This window comes from Zalophus californianus, chromosome 9 (genome assembly GCF_009762305.2).
Source record: "Zalophus californianus isolate mZalCal1 chromosome 9, mZalCal1.pri.v2, whole genome shotgun sequence".
Classification (NCBI taxonomy): Eukaryota; Metazoa; Chordata; class Mammalia; order Carnivora; family Otariidae; genus Zalophus; species Zalophus californianus.
In genome coordinates, this window is record NC_045603.1 from 68054920 (window position 1) to 68081341 (window position 26422).

General features: G+C 39.8%; 1 protein-coding gene across 4 annotated transcripts in view; it reads left to right on the forward strand.

Annotated features, from left to right (window-relative positions):
* Nucleotides 1-3821: 3821 nt before the first annotated feature.
* DBX2 (developing brain homeobox 2) overlaps nucleotides 3822-26422 on the forward strand; it is a 35630-nt gene continuing 13029 nt past the window's right edge. For all 4 annotated transcript variants that reach the window (XR_003520184.2, XM_027595739.2, XM_027595741.2 and 1 more), the window contains exons 1-2: nucleotides 3822-4502; nucleotides 18039-18134. Coding sequence is in view for 3 of the 4 variants with exons in the window: in XM_027595739.2 (XP_027451540.2) it covers nucleotides 3944-4502; nucleotides 18039-18134 (655 nt within the window). In the remaining variant the exon portion in view is untranslated. The remainder of the gene's footprint in view (nucleotides 4503-18038; nucleotides 18135-26422) is intronic.

A 26422-nucleotide genomic window follows, 5' to 3' on the forward strand; every position in this document is an offset into this window, starting at 1 on the left:
ATTCACTTGAGGAAATGTGAGTTTTCTGGTCTCAGGATGCTGCTAAGATTATAGCTGGATTTAGGCAATGAGTTCCCTAAGTCAGTGACTGGACACAGGGCTGGGTCAGAATTAAGCCTTGGGCTCCATTCTGGAAGGTAAAGGCTTTTAAGTAAAGGTGGGAATGCTTTCCCTGAATCTATATACCACTTATTTATCAGGTGAAAAATAACTTATAATGTCTATGGTGCTATCTAAAACACCCTCTAATATTAACTGAAGATAAAGATAACTGTTGGGAAAGGCAGTCTCCTGCATGTGGTCTTTCATGATTACTTGGCTGCATAAGAATAGGCCTTGGACCCAGAACACTTCCTTACCAAAAGGTAAAGAGCCCATACAGCCTGTGCTGGGCTTATCACTGCTCTTTCAAACACACTTTTACCTCCAGCCCCTTCTCTCTCACCTTAGAAATATTTCCATTTCTTTTCTTTTTTTTTTGACCCTATAACTCCCTTTACCTTTCCCCTATCGTTCTGCAACTTCTACTTCCCTTACCTTTCTTACCTTCTATGCATCTTCAATCACACACAAACTGGTGTCTACTTCCTTTGCTCCCAACGGAAAGGTTCTTGCCCAAGTCACTAAGGATCAAATTAATTTTTTTTTAAATCTGAGGCATTTGCAGAGTCAGTATATTAATTAAGGTAGGTGAGGATATGCTGCTGGAACTCCTAAATCTTAATGGCATTACCCAATAAATGTTTATTTTTTGCTCATGTCATGATCTATTTAAGTAAATATTCACTTTTGTGTGTCTTCCATGTGGTGATTCGGGAACATAGGCTGCTTTCCATCTTGTGGTTCCACCATGCCCTGAGGACTTCTTCATCCCCTGGACCTCTGCATCTGGCAGCTGATGAACAAAGGACTGTGTGGATTGTTAGGGGACAGAACTGGAGGAGAAACAGATCACTTTTCCTTTTATTGCACTCGCCATACATAGTCTGAAGGGCAGGCTGGGAAATGCACGGTAGCTGTCCCATTGGGAAAAGAAACTGCTGAGGGTATAGCAGTTCTTTACCGAAGTCTGCCATTCCTCCTTTTTGAACTTTCTCTCCTTTGACGTCCATGGCTCCATTCTCTCTTCTGGTTTCAGTCTTCAAATCTTGACAGCTTGTTTTCAGTCTTCTTCAAGGCTCCCCTCTCTTCTATTCATTCCCTTAATACTGGTATTCCCCAGCATTTGTCTTTAGGCTCCTTTCTCTTCTCACTACAGTATTCTCCCTGGAAGTTTTTGCAAACAACCAGAACATCTGCCTCCGTCTTTCTGGTCATACCTCCATGTAAAATCAGCTCTTCATCCTATAAGTACCCATCCTGATTAAGTGGGCATCTGCTCAGTCATTAGGGACCAGAAAACTGGAAGTGATCCTACATTCTCTCTTATCCTCTATAACCAAGGTTTCTCAAACACCACACTATTGACATCTCAGGCTGGATAATTCTTTGTTGGGGAAGCTGTCCTGTTCATTATAGGGTGTTGAGCAGCATCTGTGGCTTCTAGCTACTAGATGACAGTGGCTAACTGCCCCATCCTTTCATCAAGTCGTGGCAACCAACAATATCTCCAGACATTGCCAAATGACTCTTGAGTAGGGAGGGGCTCACCCCCAGTTGAGAACTGCATCATCCAGTCCTATAGATTCAACCCACTGTAATATTTATCCCCTCCATTCCATTTTCTTGCCATTAATTTTGTTAAATTCCACATCACTTTGTGTCTGGATTTCTCTAATTGCCTCTTATTTGGCTGTGGCAAGTTGACTGACAACAGTTATTCTTGACTCAAGTCTTCATTGACACCTTGCACTACAGAACAAAAGAATACTTGTCTCTTAGCCTCCCTTGCATGGCCAGATGACACCATTTAGCATGGCAAGTAGATGTGTGAAGAGACTGACAGCTGAATTTAAAAGTTCTAAGGCTTTGGAATCAACCAGCTTAGATTGTATCTTAGCTTCATCACTCTGGTAGTTGTGTAGTTTTAGGAAAGTTACTTAAGTTTTCTGTGCCCCACCAGTAACACTGGGCCAATAATAGTACCAACCTTATAATATTATTATGAAGTTAAACAAGTTAATATGTACAAATTGTTTAGTCTATACTTGGCCAAATGTAAACACTGAATAAATGGTGGCTATGATATAGAACTGGCAGGGATGATGTAATCTCTCTTTTCCTTGCTAATCTCAAAGGTTACTACTTCACATCCCACCCCTGACCACTGTTCACCTTTTAAGACTCAGTTTAGGGGAATTTTACTCTGGAGGTTTTCTCACACTTTTCCTTCCAAATTACAGTCCCTTTCTCAGATATTACTTAATTTTCTCCCTCACAAATCTTTGAACTTCTACAAAGCAAGGGCCAGACCTTTCTTTTCTCTTTCTATATAGTCCCAGGACCACCACAAATGCTCAATAAATATGAAATGCTCAGTAAAGATTTGTTGACTAAATCCAAAGTGAATGAATATTAGTAACATACACCAGCCTTGCAAATAATTTCCCTTCCATTTAGCAGCAGATAGAGCAAGTGGATTTCTAGAAAGCTTCTGACATACCTAGTGTAAATGAAACACAAATCAACCAGGTGAATTTTTAAAGGAAGTTTATCTCACCAGCCTGGCAACCCTTGCCAGCTTTTAAGAAAATTGAAGCTAGGAACCATATTACTATTAGGATAAAGAGGAAAACTATACTGCAACCCTAAACCTTTCAGACATCCTTTAAAAAATTTATTTTAAATAAATTCATCTAAATTTGCACAGGAGAATAGCACTGGGAATTGTTAATTGACGGAGAAGTCACAGTTTTAAAACTCCATTGACACGCTTTCTAAAAATGAGGAGCTTTAAATTGCCTTGTGGTTAAAGGAACTTTTAACTACACACACACACTTTTTTTTGCCTGTCCAGTCTTTAACAGGCTGTTAATAAATTGGAAACTTATTCTCATCCTGGTCTCTGTGGAGGAAGACCCGGCCAGGTTTGGTTAGGAAAATTTGGTGGTGGCTTTTCTTCCTGGGTTTTGGACCCAACCATTTAACCAACTTCAACTAAGATCCCTTTCTCTAGATCAGAATTTATTAGAACATCTCTTCTGGAGTCATTCCTAAATCAAATCTTATTAAAAAGTAACTAGAAACAAATTACTAGAAACTACGAAATTTCTTAAAAAGTCTTCAAGAAAAAACTCATTTCCTTTGCCTTAACAAGGCGGGGGTGGGGGCGCACCTCATATGCAACCCACTCTTTAAAAAACTTTTCATCTGTAGGACCACGATGTCTCAGTAACACTTGTGACTTTCTCTGATGACCAGAGCCCTTCAAGACACTAGTGACTACTACTCTTTTCCCTTGGATGCCCCTTCGTTCCTGAAAAAGTGACATGAAGACTGGAGAGCCAGGGGTCGACAACAGGTGGTACACCGCTCTCTCTCTGGAAGCGAGTGCCGCCTGCCCTCCGGGCACGCCTCATCCGTGGTGGCGCGCTCTCGCGCCCCGGGGGCTGCGTGGGCTCCAGAGCGAGGGTCCCCGCCGCTGGGAGGGGGCGAGCGCGCCCGGTTCACGTTGCCTCCACGCCCACCTCCTCCCGCTACGCGTCCCCTCCCTTTGCGAAAGCTCAGAGTCTCGGGGCCGCCCTTATTGTTGGCTGCGTCTATCACTGTGGGCCGGGTGACATGAATGGATGGGCTAGACACACCTTCCAGCCTTCTAGAAGAAAAAAAAAAAAAGTCCGGATCTGCATAGGGAGCGGGAGGGACTCCTCCGGCGCCCCCAGAGCCTACGCCGCGGGCCAGAGACACGCACAGCTTCCCCCTCCCACACTCACTCCTCCCATCCTTTAAAAAAAACCGCCCAACCCAAATAAATAATATCGTTCCAAGCCTGGCGGCGTCCTCGATGCCCTCTCCTCCTTCCCGGGTTCAGCACGCTCCAGTTCTGCGGGAGGCTGCGACCGGAGGCGGCGGCGCGGACCTGGTGCGGGGCGCGGAGCTAGCGGCGGGCGCGCAGGCGGCCCGCTGGCGCCGCACTATGCTCCCCAGCGCCGTGGCGGCCCACGCCGGCGCGTACTGGGACGTGGTAGCGTCCTCCGCGCTCCTCAACTTCCCCACAGCGCCGGGCTTTGGCAACCTGGGCAAGAGTTTCCTGATCGAGAACTTGCTGCGGGCTGGGGGCGCCCCGCCGCACGGGCTGCAGCCACCCGCGCACCACGGCCCGGCGTCGACTCTAGTCGCAGCCGCCGCCGCCGCCGCCACTGCCGCGGGCGTGCAGGTCCGGCCCCTGCCGGCCAGCCCCGTTCCCCTCAAGCTGTGCCCTGCGGCGGAACAAGTCAGCCCCGGCGGCGCGCCTTACGGCACGCGTTGGGCTTTTCAAGTGCTCAGCCCCTCGGCGGACGGCGCCAGGCTGCCGGGCCGGGCTGCGGCGGACCGGGACTGTACCTTCCAGCCTTCCGCCCCAGGTGAGCTAGCTCTTCTCTCCCTAGCCGCGCCCGGCGCCTCCTGCCCCGCGGGGCCGGAATCTGGGCCCTCGGCGGTGCGCCCTGTGCGGAGGGAGCGCCGTTCCCAGCCCGCAGGAATCAGCTCTGGCCTGGGACCTTCCTAGAGCGTCTCGAGCTTTAGTGGAGATGCCACTTCGGGGGTAAAGAGGGTACCACCACTGACTGTGACACCTCCCCTCCCCCACCCCATACCACCAGCTTCCTCTCGGTCTCCTTTCAACAAGTGGTAGGGCTACCTTGATTTTTCAGGCCTTTCCGGAAAAACCCTGAATGCACCCCATTGGGTTAGCGGGAAAGGGCAGCCCCGGTCCCAAGATCTCTGGGCTCGCTGGAGCAGTTTCACGGGGTTTCCCAAGTTGAGCGTTTCTGCCCGCCGGCTCCTGTCCTGGAGGCCGCGCGACACCAGCTCCCTGGGAAGGTCTTGGCCAGCAGAAGTTCGCGAGGCTCGCTTTGGGGGCTTTTCCTTTTCAAACTGTTGCGATGGCCGGGGCAGTTCAAGAACGCTGGCAAAGATCTTTGGAAGGAGAGTTGCGCAAACTTTTGGCTTTCTCCATTCTTAACATTTTGGATCACTAAGGCGCAAGGAAATCAAGACCGACTTTCTCTTTGTGCTGAGCCGGAACAGCTGAATTGGCACCTGAAATAGGAAATTCACCAATAAATGGGAATTTACTTACCCAAAGAAAGGCAATTTTGGTTTGTTTTCATTTTCGGATAAAACCTAAGTGGTGTGATTGGGAAGAGGATGCGGACGGTTTAGTCAGATATTAGCTAAAGCATATGGAGAGGCAGCCGAAATGGGCAGTGAAAAAAGGAAGAGTCTCTTAAACGCTCAGAAGCTGAGATCCAGTTGGATTAATTTTTTTTTTTTTTTTTTTTTGCTGCGTCCTTAGACGATCTTAACTCATTCTTTTAATCCCGATGGGTTTGTCCAGAATGACTAATAGACGCTTTTTCAGCAGATTCCATTGTCCCAGCAAACTGCCGGATCAAATTTATTGCTAATGGCTTTATAGAATTTAACATGTTTAGAACCTGTCTTGGTCTTTCAGTTTGAAATGGTTACTAACAAAATGGAACAAATATAATTATATGAGCACCGGTCTCATTCTCATGGTGGAAAACCTAAACTCTAGGAAGCCTTGGGAAAGGAACAAACACAGATAAAGGCAGGGCTTATGTTCCTTGGAAATTTGGGCCGCTCTGTTATTTCCGAAGTATTTGGAAAATTAGAAACGTATAAAGCAGGTTCACCTAGATAAGAGTTAGTAAATAATGTGTCGTGAAAAATAACATTTTCAAAGAGTGGTGATTTATCTAACTTAGTGGTTTGGCATTGTGTTCATAGAAGTTATTTTTAAGGATTTTTAAATTGCTCCTGATCATGATTGGTTACTCAACCACTGAAAGTTACTTAATTTTCACCTTTGTAGATTTTACAGATTAAACTTAAATAAACCAAATACAAATCAAATGCAGATAATTCAATAACTGAAAAAGAATTTTGTGTATCTGTTTCATTAAAAATATTGCAATTATTGGGTAAAGGTACTCCTAACTACATTTTAAAAAAATTTTCAAGGATATATTCATTCTTGTACACTTATTGAAGTGTCAAAATGCAAAAATGTTTTTTTGGAACAAGAATTTATATTTCTCTTTTAAGTATACTAATCTGGCGCAAGCATATATTTTCCCAATATTTTATTCCGTCCTCACTGAAGATATGATATTCTCCTCGGTTAATTTTCATTTGAACAAATAACCTTTTATTTAAAAAGAAGTGCATTTAATTTTTGAATCTAGAGAAGTAGCTTAAGAAAGTTAAAACTCTATATTTGTTCCTACAAATATGCTGCTTAGAACCAGGATTTACATTCATTTATCTTTGTAATTTGACACAGAACGTAGTTTTCTGAACATTGCCCTAGTTTTATTTAAGTAACAGATTTTTGTCCTACCAAATGTTGTGGGAATTCTTTTCTACTGTGTAGAATTATGAAGTTATAATGAGTACTGGCAAGGTTACCATCACCTGAAAATTAGCTGACTGATGATATAGTGATTGATGTTCTGTAGAGAATATAGAGGAGATAGAAGAGCTACTGTTTTTGGAAAGATAACAGTATTTCTTTATATTTCTGAAACGTGAGCAAACAACCGCTTCTGATCCTTTAGACATTTACTATGGAGTGGATCACAAAATGTGATTTTTAATCATTTCAGCATATTGACTACTTGCTTTCTTTTTCAACCTTAACTCGTTGAGTGTACCAATCCAAATGTCGAATGAAAAAACCCCAGAGTTCTTTTTATTGGTGCCTTGGTGAAATACAGAACCATTTAACTAGGGGACTTATGCCACTGCATGCAATTTCAGCTTCATTATCTTTGTTACCCATTTTTAATTATACCACATATTTCATTCATGCAGCAAATGCTTACCGACTATCTCCCATGTGTCAGGCTCTGTCCAGGCCAGTGGGATAGTCAGTGCACAAAACAGATGACTGTCTCTGCCCCTGTGGAGCTTATATTCCATGTTCATACTGCTCTATGGCTTACCAAGCATTTTCATAATTGTTAGCTGCTTTAATCTTTTTTTTTTTAAGATTGTATTTATTTTTTTGACAGAGACAGCGAGAGAGGGAACACAAGCAGGGGGAGTAGGAGAGGTAGAAGCAGGCTTCCCATTGAGCAAGGAGCCCGATGTGGGCTTGATGTGGGCTCCATCCCAGGATCCTGGGATCATGACCTGAGCTGAAGGTAGACGCGTAACGACGGAGCCACCCAAGCGCCCCTGCCTCAATCTTTCTAGTAGGCCAGTTTTTTTCTACAGTGATTTACTTCACTTGCTAATTTCTTTTTTTTTTGTCAGAAGTAACAGTGAAAACTTCTGTGGACTTGTGAAAGAGAAAAAATCGCCCCATATTTTCGTATTCCTTATATTAGTTTTTTGTTGAATATCAGAAACTAGTAATAACCAATTACATGTATCACAATAATAAATCAATTGTGATTTTGTATCTGAGCCCAGAAGGAAAGAAATTGGCCTTCCCGTTCATCTTGCTGTGGGTCTCTGCAAGGTGGTGACAGTTAAGCAGTAAGATGGATTTACAGGTAATAAATGAGAGGATAGCTCTCAGTGCTTCATCCTTGAAAAGTGGCAAGTCTTTGGGTATTTGAAGTAGGAAGAAAACACTGTAGCTATATGTCGTCAAGTGGTTTATATAGAGTAGTGTAAAAACTTTAAAAATCAAAGGGCATTCCTCAAGGCTCAAGACGAGCACATTTAGTGCAATAGAAGGTAGTAAATAGTTCACCTCCAGGGTTGAATCTTTGGATCTGTTTTAGTTTATTAGGGGAAACCAGGAAGTTTTGCAAGTAAATTAGAATCATCAGAGATCCTTCCCCAAAAGTTTATTAATGTCATTATTTGGTGAATATTATGCTAGATTAAAATATTCATGTTTTTGTATATAAAAGGGAGCCTTGAAGTGTAAAAAGCTGAAAAATTTAATTTCTCTTGGTTATGTCACCAGTTTTATTAAAAAATAAGTGGAAATAGCCTTCCTTTTTAATGACATTTGTCATTTTAAGCATTTAAAAAAATGTTTGACGTAAAGATAATTTCCTGAATGTAATTTATTTATTATTAAATCTACTCCTTAAGAGGATTAGAAAGCAAATGTTTCTTCTGGTAGATGAATCCTTTTTTTTTTTTTTTAATCTTTTTAAAAATGATTTTATCAAGTAAATTGTACTGTATTCTATAGGAAAGGAACCAGATCCATGTCATTTTTCTGGCCCCTTGTTAAGATTGCTTCTTACCATTAATACTTAATGTGCATTTTAGTTTTCTTGTCTACCTCCCAATTCCAGTTACTATTTACCTGTTAATCCATGACTCTGTCTTAAATTAATTGCACTTAGTTTTGTCTAGTCCAACTTGAAGACTTTGTGATTTAATTTATTGAGCCAAAGTTTGTCACTTAATTTTGCTACCATTGTGCTTTAGATTTGTTCTGGCAAATTAAAATCACAGCATCTTGAATGTTGGTGATGCTGACCCAGAACCAGGATGGAGAATGGAGAATCCAGAGAAGGATTGGACCCCATTCCAGTAGTTCCTTGCTCAGGCCATTACCTCAACCATCCTTTGGTGGAATTTTTAGATAATACTGAACCATATTCTTACTGCATGTGCATATTTTTTGTACCTTCTTAACATGTCTTTGGATTTATATTGACATATTAATAACTTTACATAGTTAGAATCAGCTCTGAACAAACTATGTTCCCCAAGTTAATGAACTCCTTCAGATTCATGGAGAAATGACTAATAGACAGTCCCTTCCCTACTAATAGTGATTCAGTAAGCCACCCTCTTTACAGAATAACACCTGATTTGGAGCTACAATGGGGTAGCAATTTATGTGCATTTAATTCGCCTCCGACTTTAGCACCTATCCCACTACCAACCCTTACATATGCTTCTCTACCTGCTCTACTTCACTTTAACAACAAGGAATCTCAATCTGTTAACATGTATTGAAGCTATTGAGGTTTAATAATAAAACAGGAGTAAATCCAGCAGGCAAGTAGGAACATTTTAGAACTTTCCCCTGAACTCCTATTGACTTAAGAGATTTGAGGGATATTTTAAGAGGCACAATGGTTTGAATGCCCAGAAAATTGCATACACATTTATGCATAAGTAAACATAGGATTCAGAGAGTTCAGGGTTACATGCAGGAAGCCAAAGGATGCCATATGTTGTGGGCAATTTGAAAGGATTGTTGACAGTGATTTTATCCACATTTATTTGCCATAAATGGGCCTCAGATATTGGAACTGAAGCTGTGAATTAGACTCCATGGTATCCCTCTTTGAGTGTGCCTCCTTCCTCCTGCTCTTGTGCCTACCAGAAAAAAAAGTCTCCTTTGCTGTGAGAAATCACTTTATGTTTAGGTGTGCTGCTGAACAATGATAGAAATGGGAGCAACATGAAAGTAAGGGAAGCAACACAGGTAATAGATGTGTTCATAAAATACTTCGAGATGCTTTACTATGAAAGTTTTTACAGAAGTGAAAGTTCTTATCTTTAACATATTTAAACAAATGTGTCCTTAGGTGTGTGGAGGGTGATGGTGAAATATTTCATTTACACCTCACTTACTCTGTTTTCCACCACCCTTTTTCTGTTGTTGATATTGTTTATCACTTTAAAGTATTTTTTTATTATATTATATATTTTTAAAAATATTTTATTTATTTATTTGATAGAGAGAGCACCTGCACAAGCAGGGGGAGCCAGAGAGGTAGAAGCAGGCTCCCCGCTGAGCAGGGAGCCAGATGCGGGACTCTATCCCAGGACCCTGGGATTGTGATCTGAGCCAAAGGTAGACGCTCAACTGACTGAGCCACTCAGGCGCCCCTTATTATATCTTTCAAGGCGACTTGATATGTAGCTCTTAATACAGCGTTTGTCTACTTAATCTTGGATTAACAGAGGCTCTAAATAAAATTTTTTCCTAATTACAGTGATTTTTTTTTTTTCATAGTGAAGGTACACAGTTTCTAAGCCAATTAAGTAAGTATAAGTTTTCTTTCAAATACTCCTGGAGTCTGTCAGGAATAAAAAGGCAAATTGGAAAAAGAAACAATATGATTTTTATCTAGGAATGCTTGTTAGAATCCTTATTTAAGACTTCATTAGATCATGCTTTTCTATTTTATACTTTCTTAGTAAGAAATTGGATTTTTGCCTTAATGTATAATATGCTTACCAGACCCTTGTATATTTTATTCCAAAATATTTTATTTTACTTTCAGTAATGTTTCCACTTCTAATGAAATCTCTCCCTTTTATTCTTTTTAGCCTCCAGTCAGTACTTGATTTGGCAATGCTGAGTGATTCATCACTTTATATAAAGTTACCATAACTGATCCCACTTTTAATAGCATTATTCATTTTGTCAACCGGCTATTAGTTGGGAATATTTCAGGGGCACATTTTTGTGAGTTATGTGAACAGTAAACTGAAGGCACTAAAATTCTCTCTGAAGTCAAAGATCAAAAAGCCTCTAAAGTTTTTAGACTTTTGTTTTAGAACCAAAGCATCTGGGAAAAGGAAAGAAAAAAAATTCACGTCTTTTTCTATATTACTGAATAGTTGATTCCCTTGTTTATTCTGAAGATGAGCTAGGTTTTTCACTTTTCTTTCACGTTTAGGCACTTTGCCATAACAACCTTACTTTTATTAATTCAAAGTGGCTGTCAGAAATAGAATATACGATATATACATTTTTACCAGTCCTCTTGAGAGGACTCAAGATTTCTTGTTCTTTAAAATGTTAAATCTCTGACAACTTTTAAAATTAAAGTATGTGGGGGCGCTTGGGTGGCTCCATCTGTTAAGTGTCTGACTCTTGATTTTGGTTCAGGTCATGATCTCAGGGATGTGAGAGAGAGCCTTGCATCAGGCCCTGTGCTGGGTGTGGAGCCTGCTTGAGAGTTTCTCTCTCCCTCTGCCCATCCCGCCTCACTCTTACATGCACAGGCATGCTCTCTTTACTTTCAAAAAGAAAAAAATTAAAATATGTGGAGGAGTTACGTTATTCTTTGGGAAGATTTTTGTACATTAGAAGAGAATAAAGACCATGACTGCTAGGATATTTCTTAAAGAGACTATCCTAGGGCTGTTTTGAGTTTAGGTATCTTGTACGAATTCTATAGTTATATTGGATCTGAAACCAAAAGATAGTCCTATTTAAGGCAGGAAAAGAGGCACTCCTGTTTGTTTACATATTTTCTATAGGTGCTTTTGTATTACAAATTGAATAGTTGCAACAGAGACCTATGGCCTGCAAAGCCTAAAGTGTTTTCTGTAGTAAAAGTTTGCCAACAATTCCTCCAAAGCAAAAATGGCAAATTGGGTAAATTTAAAAATATAGTTTTCTGAGCTGGTTTTAGTGGCATTTCAATAATTTTTTTTATTTTTTTTAAAAGATTTTTATTTATTGAGAGAGAGAGAATGGTAGAGAGAGAGCATGAGAGGGAAGAAGGTCAGAGGGAGAAGCAGACTCTCCGCTGAGCAGGGAGCCCGATGAGGGACTCGATTCTGGGACTCCAGGATCATGACCTGAGCTGAAGGCAGTCGCTCAACCAACTGAGCCACCCAGGCACCCGCATTTCTATAATTTTAAAGCCTAGATTCAAGTCTAAAGTCTTTATATTTTTGATTATATAATCATAATTCATAGAAGCTCCTTGAGCCTCTGTTTCCTCATTTCAAAATAAGAACAGAGATTAGAGTCAGCATTTGACTTTCAAACACAAACACAAACTGCAAAAGCCCACTGATAACATACATGGAAATATGTGAAAGACTCCTTCCCACCATTCCACCATAAGCAAAATATTGGTAAAAAGTGTATTGCTGTATAAAAAGCCATCTCAAAGCTTAGAAGCTTAAAGGAACAATTTATTATTTTCTCTCACAGTCCCATGGGTTGACAGGGCTCTGCTGGGTGGTTCTCACTTGAAATCTCATTACAGTTAGATGGCAGTTGGAGCTGTGGTCTTCTGAAGGCCCAGCTGGGCTGGATGTCCAAAATGGCAAACCCACATGGCTGACTGTTGATTGGGTGCTCAACTAGAGCTGTTCCAGCAATCCACACTTGGACTTTCCAAGTGTCTTGAGCTTCTGATAGCATGATGCTTGGGTTATGAAAGGGAGGGTTCTAAGAGCAAACACTCCAAGAACCCCAGACAGTGGCTGCAAGGCTTCTTGTGGCCTAGGTATGGAAGTTCCAGAATGTCACTTCTTCCATATCCTTTGGTCAAACAAGGCAGCACAGCAAGACCATCCCCAATACAAGGCAAGGGGAAGTTGAGACCCTACCTCTCAATGGAAGGAGTGCCAAATAATTTGCAGCCATTTAAAATCTGCCACAGGGTGAAATCAGGGTAACCATTATCAGAGACAATTCTTGCCAGGGCTGTCGCCTGCTAGAGTAGACCAGTGCAAGAATTAGTCACACAGAGTTGTATAGCTCAGAGCTCAAGGAGTCTTCCTTAAGGCTTTTAGAATTTGAGAGCTACAAATGCTATTCTGTTACATTATTGTCTCCTGTGACATCGACTCGATAGTAAAGAGAGCAATGGGTCTCCTCAAATTTAGCTCAGTTTTTCAGAGCTGCTGTGGAGACGCCTTGAAGGGAGAAGTAGCAGAGGTAGTGATCATATTTGATGATTGCAATGACCTGGGGCCGCACAGCTTGAGAAGAGGCCAGCCCCTACCCACCTGCTGGTGAGGTGAAGCTAGAGAAGACGCTAGCGGCAGTATCTAAACAAAGGGTTATCATCACCTATTCTCATAACTGCAGGGGGGTCCTCCCATGTAGCCCCACCTTGCTCCACCGCATCGAACCCAATACTGCCAGGTGAATTTTCCTAAAATAGAGCTTCCTCATATTACCAAGCTACTCGGGGAAACCTTTTTTATCCCCATTTGACAAATCAAATAAAAATACTCTGTTCTTCAACACCTTCATTCCATCAGCAACATTTAGCTCTTCCAACTACATTCCTTAACGTTCAGTCTTTGGGCCTTGTGCCAGCAGTCGGGCTGGTTTTCTTAACCTACCCTACATGTCCCTCCTCACCCCCCCTTCCTTTCGTTCATGCCACCTTTCCTTGTTGGAATGCCTTCTTTCTCATCCTTTGCCGTTCTAAATACCTTCCAAATTAAGATGTAGATTAAGATGTTGTTCCTGATTAAAGCCTTCTTTGACAAAGCCTTCTTAACAATAATCTTTTCTTTTTGCTTCTCTATTTCAGTGGAAGTCTTGACCATGCTGCTTCTTTTTATACGTTGTCTCACTGTTGATCTCAAATTACATAATAATGGCAGGAGTAAAGGCTAACATTTATTGAGTGCCTGCTGTGTCAGACATTGTTTTGTGTTCTTTTCAGTGTTTCCCTCCTGGCGATGCATTGTAATGACCTGTGCAGCTTTTGAAACAATGCTGTGCTAAGGAGCCCACCCTTAGCCCATGTGATTTAGCCCCATTGGTGTGTGGCCTGGGCATCCGTATCTTTGAAAAGCACTCCAGATAATTCTAGTGTGTATTCAGCGTTGAGAACCAATGAATTTTTTTCAAATCTCATCTCTTTCTTGGGGAATGCCTCAGATTTTACAGAACAAAACTAACTTTGGAGAACAGAAAAATTCGCATTTCATTTCTTTGACCAGCAGATGTAAATCTGTAAGTTAAGAAGCACTAAGTAGAAATTCTTCTAGGGAAGGAAACAGTCCTTTTTCATCTTTGTAATCCCAGTACACAGTACACTGTGTGGCACTTGATAGAGATGCAATAAATATTATTTGCACAGAATTAAAAGGGTAGAATCAAACAAGTAGACACTATACTTGATTTATCTTCTCATGAGCTGTACCAGAACATTAAGACCTTTGTTTTTCTGTGTCTGAAATACTCATTGAGGAAAAAAAAATGTGGACTTCTGTTGTTTTCTGATGAGCAGGAAGATAAAGGATGAATTTAGTTAACTTGCTTTCCCTTGTGACTGAAGGCAAATTTGCATGTGGATCACATAAATGAATTCCTTCCAGGTTGTGTGATAAAATAAATCACACCTCATTAGGTAAGTGATATTTCTTAGGTCTTAATACGCAGGGCATCTGGTTGCCATTCTTTGGAGTCTCGTTTTTGGGTCCACTCTATTCCAATTGTGTATTATTTTCAGGTCAGAAGTTTAGATTTCTTTATTCCCAGTGCCCATGTACCAGGCACTTGAAGAAGGTAATTTAAAACCATTTTTTAAAAATTATTTAATTCCCCTTTATTTCCTGAAGGTATATCTTGACCCTTTGGTTGCCAAGATGTAAGACATCTTGGAACTTTTTCTCATTTCTCCTCATCCTTAAAAGGTGCTGCCAGTTGGCATAGCGTTGCGGTGGACTCCTGAAATTTATTTGAAGGTTTTATTAGTGGTCTTTGGTATTCTCTTTGAAATGTCAACTCAAGTCAGTTAGTACCACAGTTTTGCACTGACAATAAAAAGAATGTGGTTTCACCCCTTTTAAATACCCCTTGTTCTGCACCATCAGTGAAAGAGTGAATATAACAACAGAAAAGCAATTTAAAAATTATTGCTTGCTTTCTAAACAACGGAATTTTGAAAATAATTTCTCTGTAGGTAAGCTTGTAACCATCCTTGGCTATGAGATGCTTGTATCACAGAACCATCTACTTAAGTTTAAAAAGAAATTAGGTCAGTTCACCATTAAGTTGGCTTGAAGTTCCCACCTTAATTAAATATTCAAAATAGTTAATAGATATTTTGATTCTGTGGCTTCAGTTGAGTCAGAACATCTGATTAAGAAGTCAAAAGTTCATGAGGTTTTCTGTGAATAAGTGATTTTATTCATTTGGATTCAGACAGTTCAGTTCCAAGAATTTTAAGTGATTTGTTTGTGACTTGTAGCAGATTCCCACAGAAACTGGAAACTAGATTTGTCAGTGGGATACAAAATTCAGAGTATCCTGAAACGTGTGCTAACAGAACCTGACATCATGCTGTAGCACCTGACAGTATGCTTTTTTTTTCCCCCCATACGAAAGGCCATTTGTTTTTCTCTTATGGAAAGCTTGGCAGATAGGTCCCTTTTCTGGGTTCCAGCTCTGGCAGTCTCTGCATGAAATCCTTATCTTTCCTGGCTAATAATTATTATGCTAACATATTTATGTTTCTCTTGTTCTTTTTTAAAAAATTGGCTGAAAAGAGGCCTCATCACATTCCAGATGCATACCCATTTGAGGCTGAATGCTAATGAATGAAAGAGAAAGCGTGTGTTAAATTCATAGCTAGTCCAGTGCCCGGTGTACAGTAGACACTCCTTAAATATTATTGTCATAAATATTGTTCAGTAAGCCCATGACAGATTGTTCCCAATAGGATCAGTGATAAAGTGACTGCATTTAGATTGCATTGAAGGGCTTTGAAATGCATATCATCCAGGGTGAAATTGCATTGTTTTCTGCCTTTTTCAGAGCATCTTCTGAGTAGTTCTTAATGGCTTACAAAATTTTATTTATTTATTTATTTATTTTTATTATGTTATATTAATCACCATACGTTACATCATTAGTTTTTGATGTAGTGTTCCATGATTCATTGCTTGCGTATAACACCCAGTGCTCCATTCAGTACATGACCTCTTTAATACCCATCACCAGGCTAAAGTTTTAACAGGTCTGTCAACTTCTTACTTTGTTTTTATCACAATTGAGTTTCCTTTTTTGTTTATTGCTTTAAAGAGCATGTCATTTACAAAAATTTAGAAGTGTAATATATATTTTTAAATGTATTTCATTGTTTTATTTATTTTATTTTATTTATTTTTTTTGCATTTCATTGTTTTAAATGGTTATTTCCACGTACCATTTGACACCCCTGCAATCACATGCTTAGCAGGATTAGCATTTGACTTATGTCAAAGTAGGCACATGTTATAAAAAAAATGGAGCACTTAATTGGAATTTCACAGCAATTTTCACATAAGCCAGCTTAAACAAGGTGTATTTATGTATGGAAATCATGAATCAACTAATCTGTGTAAATATATGTATGTCAAAGAGATGATTTTTAAAATGGTGAAGAAATTCTATGCAGTAGAACCTGAAGCCTGGTCATGTAACATGTAGTTCCTTAGCCACATGAATTTATTACTGTAGATAATATGTTATTTTGATTGCAGGTTTACTTTATTAAGGTAAGATAATATATAGTAATATAACAAACTATTAAGTAAAAACTTTTTATGGTTAAACTTAACACTAAGATCATATATCTCAAAACTTCATTTATCACAGATGAATTTAATTGATCACTTGTCTCAAATGAACCATTCATTTTTTAAAATCTTTTATCTTTCTATTTTCAGGGCCATACGGTTAGACTGAGAAACATCTTGGCTAGAATAGTAAAATTTGTAATTTGCACATATTTTGCATGGTTATGGTAACAGTATCACTAGTGTACTTATTTTCTACACTTTAAGTGTAGTAAGTAAAAATATTTCTTTTATGTGTGTTTTTCCAGCTATCATGATAAATGTTTCATTGTATCTATGTAAATACAGCATTGCATTTTGTGCCAAACAGCACAATAGCCATAACTTAATTATCTGTGGGGTGTTTATTTGGAGCTGAAATGAGTTAACAGAAATGCTTGAGAATAAACATAATGTGACAGCTTTTATACATAAAAATAGATTTTCATTTTTCAAAGTACTTCATATAGTCCGAGAATAATGGAAAATGTAACTGCCAAAATAACGTCATTTTATTGTAACGTAAGATGTTAAATTAAAATGAATGATTTATCATTTCTTTGATGGCTTTATAGTCAATATTAGAATAACTTATGATAGCAGTGAAATTAAGAACAAGTTTTATAGGCTGCCTGGGTGTCTCATTTAGTGGAGCGTGCAACTCTCGATGTCAGGTCATGAGTTCAAACCCTGCATTGGGTGTGGAGCCTACTTAAAAAAATTTTTTTTTCAGGTTTTATAGTACTTTTGAACACCAATACGGATTTCTTTTACATACTTTGCTTAGTTGCTATATTTTCAAAATATCATTTTTTAAAAGATTTTATTTTTAAGTAATCTCTACACCCAGTGTGGGGCTCAAATTTACAGCCCTGAGATTAGGAGCCACACACTCCACTGACTGAGCCAGCTGTGTATGACTCAAAATATCATTAAGACAAACATTTTATTATTTGAAAATTTGGATATTGAAAAACTGAGAACGCGAATATTGGCAACTTTCCATTTTATTATGATTTATGATTAATTTGCAATTTGAAGGCATTAAGAACCAAAATTCTTATTGGGCAATGCACTTATTTTGATATAGCCTGCAAAAATATTGGTGAAAATAAATACATGCTTATCAATTGGTTAAAATACAAGTGTGAAATTATTGTGTTCTTGAAAAATGTATGTTTTTATATCAAAATAATATTCACTAAATATGATAAAGATAAGAAAAAAGTTGCCATTGAATATGTAGGGAGAGTAATAAAAATATATACCTTCCAAGTGGACAATGGAGATAAAGGACATTCCATCACCACAGATCATTCTCTTGGACAGTGTTGCTCTGGGATATTTTAAATAAAGGAATACATGCTACATATAATTATGACCACACAGAAAATTAAGTTTGGTTTTGATCCACTGAGTCTTTCCAACATATCTTCCAAATCTTGATTAAACTATTTGGCAATCTCTTTGGCAGATAAAGGCTACTTTAGAATGACTTTAATTTCAGTAAAAGTTATAACTAATTAAGTAAAGCCTCAGAAAATGAAGTGTTTTACTCAGTGACTTTCGGGAAAATGGAATTTTGAATATTGTCTGAAAGAAATGGCTCATCAATGAGATCAATGCTTTCTCCACAGCATCTTCCAAACCTTTTTTCCTGAGCGCCCCGCCATTCTACTCGGCATGCTGTGGTGGGTCCTGTCGGCGCCCTGCATCCCCCACTGCTTTTGCAAGTAAGTTTTTATGCTTCATCAGCAATGCCTCAGTTATTCTGTAAACCAAAGCAGCAGGATTTAATGTGCTCTGGAAAACTAATTGGTAATGCAATGGCAAGGAGCTAAATCCTCACTAAAAATCACAGCGATCCTATTCAGGAGGTTTCCAGAGATTTATCAGACCTCAGCACACTGAGCAATTGTGAGCAGTTTCTAATGGCATTGAAACCCAGGGCTGACACACCAAGGAAAGCAACTTGTTTTCCATTTGATATAAAAGATCTCAGAGGGACCAGTTTGGCTCTTTCTGAAACGTGTAGCAATACTCATTTAGAGAAGAAAAAAAGAAAGGAAGGAAGGCTAAGAAATAGTGCTATGTAAAATTTCTTTCAGCTTAAAATGTGACACAGAAAGTCACTGGGTGTCCATAGAAAATAATTGAAATTGTCCAGGTTGTAAAAGGAGATAAATACCTCTTCTTTATGATCTTGAAGAAAACCAACCGAAGTTGTAGGAAATATTTTCAAGAGAACTTCTCCTTGAACATTACAAAATTTAAACAGTGTCTAGGGCTGAAGTGAGAACAACAACTTGGAAAAACTTTCAGAGGGTGCATGCACACACACACACACATACCCAAAGAAAACAATGTCAAACTAAAAAGAAATTAAGTTCACCTTGATCTTGAGATTTCTAGGTCAAATAAGAATCTGTAGGCAGAGAATCTGAGTTTATGAAAAAGAAGTCCCGTAAAGGGGCACATTTATTTCAGCTGCCCAAGAGAAAACATTTATTCAAGTTAACCCCTCTGTCAGGCGAAAAGTGAAATCCGAGTTGAGTCAAGCTGAAGTACAGAGCTCTATCACGGTTGAATTCAGGTCCCTGCTGCCTCTCTGTTCATGTGTTTTATGAGTGTTTCAGGAGAGCAGTTGCTCAACAGAATGATTCCTGACAAGCGAGGCAACAAATGCTGGCCGTTTAATGAGCTGCAGGCTTCTGAGCATCTCTTTAGGGGGCTGATACTTTCCCACAGAGCACTTTACATGGCAGGGGCCCAGCCACAATGGGTGACAGACCCGTGACCAATCGTCACTTTCACTTGACTCATCCACACGCGACCTCACCACGATTTTTCACTGTGCAGCTGAACTTTAGGAGCCATTTCACATGGAAAAGGCTTGGGCAAGGGTCAGTTGCCCTTTTGTATGGTCATAAAGCAAGGCTCTGTGTGTCCATCTTTTCTCCTGTCTCACATTCCGAGTGAATTTCTGGACACCATTTAAAGCACTTGACTGAAAAATAAAGCAGTGAATGAAACTGACTTTTATAGACTCATTCTAGCTCATCTTCCCGTATAACCCTGTCCACCTGAAAAGGGATTTAGTGGATGAGCTGAGTGTATACAGGACTTGCTGAATACATAGAGCCCATTATCAACTCTGGGGATTGTTTATTAACCAGGACTGATACACCACTATTTTGGAAGTGACCTATTAATTGTCCATTTAACTAGAATGTATTGATTCAAATAGAAAAATAGAAACCATGACTAAACCTTTTACTCGCTCCTTCAAGGTGGTCTCCTATGAGGGCAAGTGAAAAGTGTTGTGCAAATTAAGGATACATTTGTCACCATGGATTAGAGTATCAGGAAAAGGCTGCTAGAGTGGAGCGTAAGTCCGAGATAGCTGATACTATGGCATAGTGGTATCTCTGGAATTAAATCTTTGGTGTTGCATCTCCAGGGTAGAGATTGAAAGAGATCCCAGCCACCTAGTTTCGGTCACTCCACCTTGATAGAATATTGGACTTCCATTTAGAGAACCTCTGGCAGTGTAGGTCAGGTAAGTGGAAATGGACAAAAAGTCCTGTGTAACAGGTGGACATTCATGTATGTATGTGTGTATGTGTTTATTCATTTTTAGCAGTGTTTTTGTAAGAGTCTCTAAACCCAAAAAGTGCACTAATGCCTGGGCCAGTTTGATCAATAGAGCACATAAAAGTCATTCTAAAGACATTTCCTAGAGAACTTCATCTTTTCAGTTGCTTGAAAAATTACTTCAAGCAAGACTCATTTTCCTCCATCTGCCTCTCGGTTCTTCACACTTCATGCCTTTGGCATAACATTGGTGAATTGTGGCGTCTCTCCCTAGAGGCTTATAAAGTCCTATGTTTATCTTTTTTTATTTAATAAAACATACATGGGGTAAATCAGCACAGCTCAGATCAAGCATAGAGAACACCGTACTTGTTTGTTTCCATTTCTGAAGTTGGCATTTTAAAATGCTTGAGAGATGCCACAAGTGTTTTTAATAAACTTTGGTGTCTCATTAGTTATAAATCTGAAATGAATTTTTTAATTTTTTTGTTTATAATGTTCATCGTATTAGCAGCAAATAATAATGAAATCGTGGATTTATGCTGTCAATAAAGAATTTTACATAAATAACCATGATACTAAGGAACGCTAATAAGGCTTGTATCTGCACAGTACTCTTTATTATTTAAGGCACTTACTAGATTTTCTTTTTTTTTCTTCTTTCTTTAATAATAAGAACAGTTTTTATGCCCAAGCATTAAATTTTTTTTCCATCACACAGAAGAAGGAAAATGAACTGTCCAAGTAATCTCATATTGAATTTCAGCCAAAATGTGCTGACATGTGTGGACAGCCAAAATCAAGGTTTATACTAAACGTTTTAATAAGCAACGAAATCTGTGGTCCTCATCATTGTTTCACAATATTGAGTTCACTCTTTCCAAAGCATAGGATCAGATCAACAGGTTCATAACTAGCAAGTAAAATATCATTTTGACTCTTTTAACATGATTCACTTGTATAAAATTGATTTCATTTTTCTTGTTAACCTTTTAGATTTATGATTACCTTGTTGTTGCAATGTGGAAACAATCATTCCTCCAGTGCCCTTCTCACATATAATAAATGGTTTAATAGGCTCTTTAAGCACAACCCTGACAGTGGGGAAAAATTAAAAGGCAGTGGTAGAAGTTCTCCCCTCCCCCAAAGCAGTGGAAGGAAAATCTTTGATATTACATCCATAAGGTTCTTTTCAAAATCACACATTTCTCAGCTAAGATGAAGTGGAAAGTCGTGGAAATTATGCGGAGAATGACCTTAAAAAAACAAACAAATAAAAAACAATAACGTGAAAAGGTACAGGAGTCTTAATTATATAGAATAGCTAATTGAATTAATCAGATAATTATTTCATTTTGTCTTTGAGTACCCAACTTGAATGTGATCTTTAAAAATTTTATGCGTTAAAAGACAAAGTTTAAATTTGGAGCAACGTTTTGAAAATCTGAACAGGGAAATATTCTTCTGGGACACACTGCTCTGCCTTTTCCTTGGGAGATGAACTTATATTCTTTTTTTTTTTTTTTTTTTAAAGATTTTATTTCTTTGACAGAGAGAGCCAGAGAGCACAAGCGGAGGGAATGACAGAGGGAGAGGAAGAAGCAGCAGGGAGCCCGATGCAGGGCCTCAATCCCAGGACCCTGGAATCATGACCTGAGTCCAAGGCAAATGCTTAACCATCTGAGCCACCCAGGCGCCCCTTATATTCTACATCTTAAGATCATGTTACTCTTTTCTCCTCCTGGCTAAACCTTCGGAGAACATAATAATACTCTCCACATTTGAATTTAGGATTTTGTTGAAGACAGCAGGGAAGGGCTATTACTTTTATTGTTGAGAATGTAGGTTGTTCCGGTGAGTGTCACTGTCAAAGATGGGCAATGCTCTGATTAGTATTCTTGCCATCTGACCTGAGTGTGTTCTCTTTCACTGTATCAGCTGGAGTGCTGAGTGCCCCGAGAAAACTGGCCAGACCTGCAGCAGTCCTTCTGTAAGGATTTATCGTTAGCACTCTAAGATCTTCAGAGGGGTGGAGCATTTTGTGCTAATAGAGAAAGAAGCATGATTATTTTGTTGAAAACATAATCAGGCTTGTGCAGTAAGTTGAATATAGGTTTTGACGTCTCAGTAGTGAAGGGTGGGGTGTTCCAGAGATAAATGATACTCGGTCAACCAGGAAGAATGTTTCAAGGAGTCAGAGACTCGAAGACAATAGATTTTCCAAGTTGATGGCTCTATTCAACAGTTCTGCAGTGGCAGTGAATGTATTTGAGTAACTTTCCAGGAATGGAGTTCCCTTTCTCCCCAAGTGTGTTCATAAGTAGTGGAGGCCGGGGGATGGGAAGCAGAGCTACTTAGTGATAGAGGGTGCTCGTTCCTGATCTTGTCTACAGCCTTTGCCTGAACATACCGGGGGCATGTTCAATGGGGCAGCTGATAAAGTCCTGATTTGAGATTCCCCACAACCAGTGCACAAGTACAAAATAGAGGAGGGAGAGAATTGGCTGAACATAACAAAGAAGGAAAGGGTTGTACTCTTAGCTCACTATGTGTCTACAGAATGATATGGGGATGTTGGATTATGCTTTTGGAAATACAATACCCAGAACAAGGGAGATAATGGTCGTACTAGCCTCTGTAATGGTCAGACAACCTACACCTGTCCAGTTCTGGAGCCCCACTTTAAAAGGCACAGTGAGCACATTTGCATATAAAACCATGCCCGGAAGTAGCAACTAAAATGGTGAAGGGTCTCTATGCCTGGTGATGAATTTTCTAAAGTGATTGAGTATGTTTGGCCTGGAGAAGAGAAATAATAGGGAGAACCTGAGTGTTATCTTCAAATTAGATATACTGCATTCGGTATAGGTGTAAAGGATTGAATTGGGGCCAATGAGTGGAGTTTAATGGAAATTGAATTTGGCTTAATATTAGGGAAAGGTTTTTAGCAAATCAGTATGGTTATAATATATGATAATGAAGTATTATAGCGTTCCCAAATACTAGATTATATAGAGAATGGAAAGTAGCCTTCTAGTTAAAATGGGGCAAGTTAGGGAAGTTCTGTATCTTCTCTCTCCACACCTCAGATCCACAGGAATTACATAAAATACACATACACACTACTTCCTCACACATGAAAATATGAAGGGTTCCATTAGTTTATCTTATGCTCTATTTCTCTGTTGTTCCCCACCTCCCCCCCACCCTCCCCCGTGTCATTTGTATGACAGTGTCATTTACACAGAGCACACCTCTAAATGGAATGCCCTTCCCCAGCCCCATTACACACAGGGATTCCCTGTAGGATGGTGCATAGGGCCATCTCAGGACCCAGGGAATCATGCCTTTGAAACTTTTCTATCCTTGGTCACTCTGCCACTTTAATATGACTCTTTCCACCTCCCGACCTCTTTGTCTGCCCACTTATAACTTTGACAGTCTTTGGTATAATTATAAAGAGCATCAGTTGACCTCACTCTTCTTTGATGTGTGACCTCCAGGGCACAACTTAACTTTTTGGAGCCTTAGTTTTTTCCTATGGAAAATGGAGGTGATAGTACCCCCCTCTGGGGATTGTTGTAAAGATGACATGACCTACTACATGTAGGGGCCACATACAGTAGCACCTGCTGAGCCCCATATATATGGAAGCCACGGTACAAAATCATCATCATCATCATCGTCATCATCATCATAATACTCCCCAATTGGTAGAGCCTGTAGCACCTTGAATTGGTGGCCCTGGCTTTTATTTATTTTATTTTTTTATTTTTATTTTTTTTTAAAGATTTTATTTATTTGACAGAGAGAGAGACACAGCGAGAGAGGGAACACAAGCAGGGGGAGTGTGAGAGGGAGAAGCAGGCTTCCTGCGGAGCAGGGAGTCTGATGTGGGGCTCGATCCCAGGACCCTGGGGTGATGACCTGAGCTGAAGGCAGACGCTTAACGACTGAGCCACCCAGGCACCCCGGTCCTGGGTTTTAAAGCCTCTTTTCTACATGCCTTAAATTCTGTATCTGTTTATTTTTATTTTTTTATATTACTCATTTGTTTATTTTTTGTCACCTGCAAGTTTCTATACAAGTCAAGCATTTGTCATGAGTTTAGGCATAGTCAGAGGTGTTTGTTGCTTGTAACTTTGTAGTAGTTTCTGAGAGAATTTTGAGTCACCAACAAGTTCTTGAAGTCCATATGTTTGTTTTGCAGGTGTAAATGTGGGGCTCAATCCCAGGACCCTGAGATCGCGACCTGAGCCCAAAATCAGGTCGGATGACACTTAAGGGACTGAGCCACCCAGGTGCCCCCTCAGTGTGGTTTATGGTTAGATCCAGAGATAGCCCATAAAACACCATGAGGAGAGATGGTAAGGCACATCGATAGTAGAAGTAAGCATCTTGTAATACACTTCTCGTAGGAACCTAAGGCACATCACCTTAGGAAAACCAGCGTGATCTGGGTGTTGAGAGCAGTGCTAAGAGGAACTGGGTAGCTAGCAAAGAAAAGAAGAATGGGATAGTCTTTATCTTTGCCATATTCTTTTGCTTGTCATTGGTCATGTCCGTGTTCATTTTCAGGCACTGAAACCTGAGGACCAGACCCAGGAACTAACCCTTCGATCATCATAACCACTCCAGGTCTCTCTTTCAGAGACTGAGGTCTGCTTTGGGTCCATGACTTTCAAAATGCTAGTATTTATCATATTGGTGAGAATAATTTGTTTGTAGATTCCCTCAATGGGAACCTTCTTTCTCTTTACTTAAAAAGAGCTCCCTAGGAAAACCTGTGAGTTCCTATTACAAGTTTTAGGGATATTTAAACATGTTACCCGATTGTTTTGTTTAAACTTGTAGGTCTTGGTGAAGAAGGGGCTAAGATGAGTAGAATCATGGTCCCTACCTATAAAATCTCCACTTAGAAAAAATATATGTAGATTTTAAAAAATGAGGCTTGTAGATTGATAAATTTGCTGTGCATTTCTATATAGATATAAAAAGTTCTATTAACTAGGAAAATACTGGCCTTTTGACAATGCTGAGTTGGTCAGGTCCTCCTCGAAGGGCTTTCCTCTAGGGCAAGTTATGACCTGAACTCATTTCAGTCACCCCTTGACCCTAATGCACTTTTCCAGCTTACCTCCTGTGTTCTTGCCACTCATACCTTGCAGTCTGGAAATACCAAGCTGTGTGAGATTCCAGGTCCACCGTGTTTTGCCCATGTCCTCGCTCCACTCATGGGCCTGCAGATTTTAACCCCTCTGCTCTGCCTGCCTTTGTTTAGATTGCCTGTTAGAGGAAATGCTGTTCTTCTAGCTTTTCTTCTCTCTCAGGACTTATTCTGCTAGGCTCCAAGACTAAGTGGCTTCTTATCTGGTTCTTAAGTACTTTCTCTGCCATGGTCTGCAGTTATTTATCTCGCTGTGTTGTGGCTGGCTGTATACCTCTTGGACCTCTCCTAATCAACTGTGAGCACTGAGAGATGGATTGGCTTCATCTTCAATTGTCACTTAGCAACATCCCCATCACTCCACCAGATTATTCCCAGGGGCGCCTGAGTGGCTCAGTCAGTTAAGCATCTGCTTTCAGCTCAGTTCATGATCCCAGGACCCTGGGATCGAGCCCCACATCGGCCTCCTTGCTTAGCAGGGAGCCTGCTTCTCCCTCTCCCTCTGCCTGCAGATCTGCTTAGTTGTGCTCTCTCTCTCTCTGTCAAATAAATAAATAAAATCTTTTAAAAAAGAGGATTATTCCCCAAAAAGTTGCTACAATGTTTGCTTTGTTTTCCTTAGAAAGTAGAACCAGACTTAAAATGCAGAATAGAGATGAATTATTTGTCCATAACTCTATAGTAGCCTATTTTATGTTTATTTTTGCCTTTTCAATCTCTTCTCTGCATTTTTACTTAGTTATAAACATAGTATGTGTCTTATTTATCATATGCAGTATAGCGTATTTTCTTTGCTGCTGCCTGCTTTTCACAGTTCTCATCTTTAATGGTTCTTTAAAATTTCACCAAGTGGATATTTCTTTGCCTTTGGATGTTTACATTTCTTTCCCCAATTTTTGATACATATGGCTATAATAATGATAGATTATATACATTTACAAATTAAAAATACCAGAATCAAAATATCAAGTGATAGGGCATGGTGGAATTTGAGGATACAATTATTAGGCTATACAGGAGATGCCCTGTAGTCCACACTCACACACTAGTCCAGGAAAGGGTGCAGAAGCCTGTAGTCACAGACAGGAGGTCTGTGTTTCAAGTGTTTCTTCCCTTCTGTTTTGACATGTGATATCTGAGTAAAGAAACAGCATAGCACAGAGGAAGGAGCCAAACATTTGGATTCAGAAGGTCCTGCTACCAGCTGAGCTCTGTGTTCTTGGTGTGGCTTTGGACCTTAACAGCCCTGAATACTTCTTC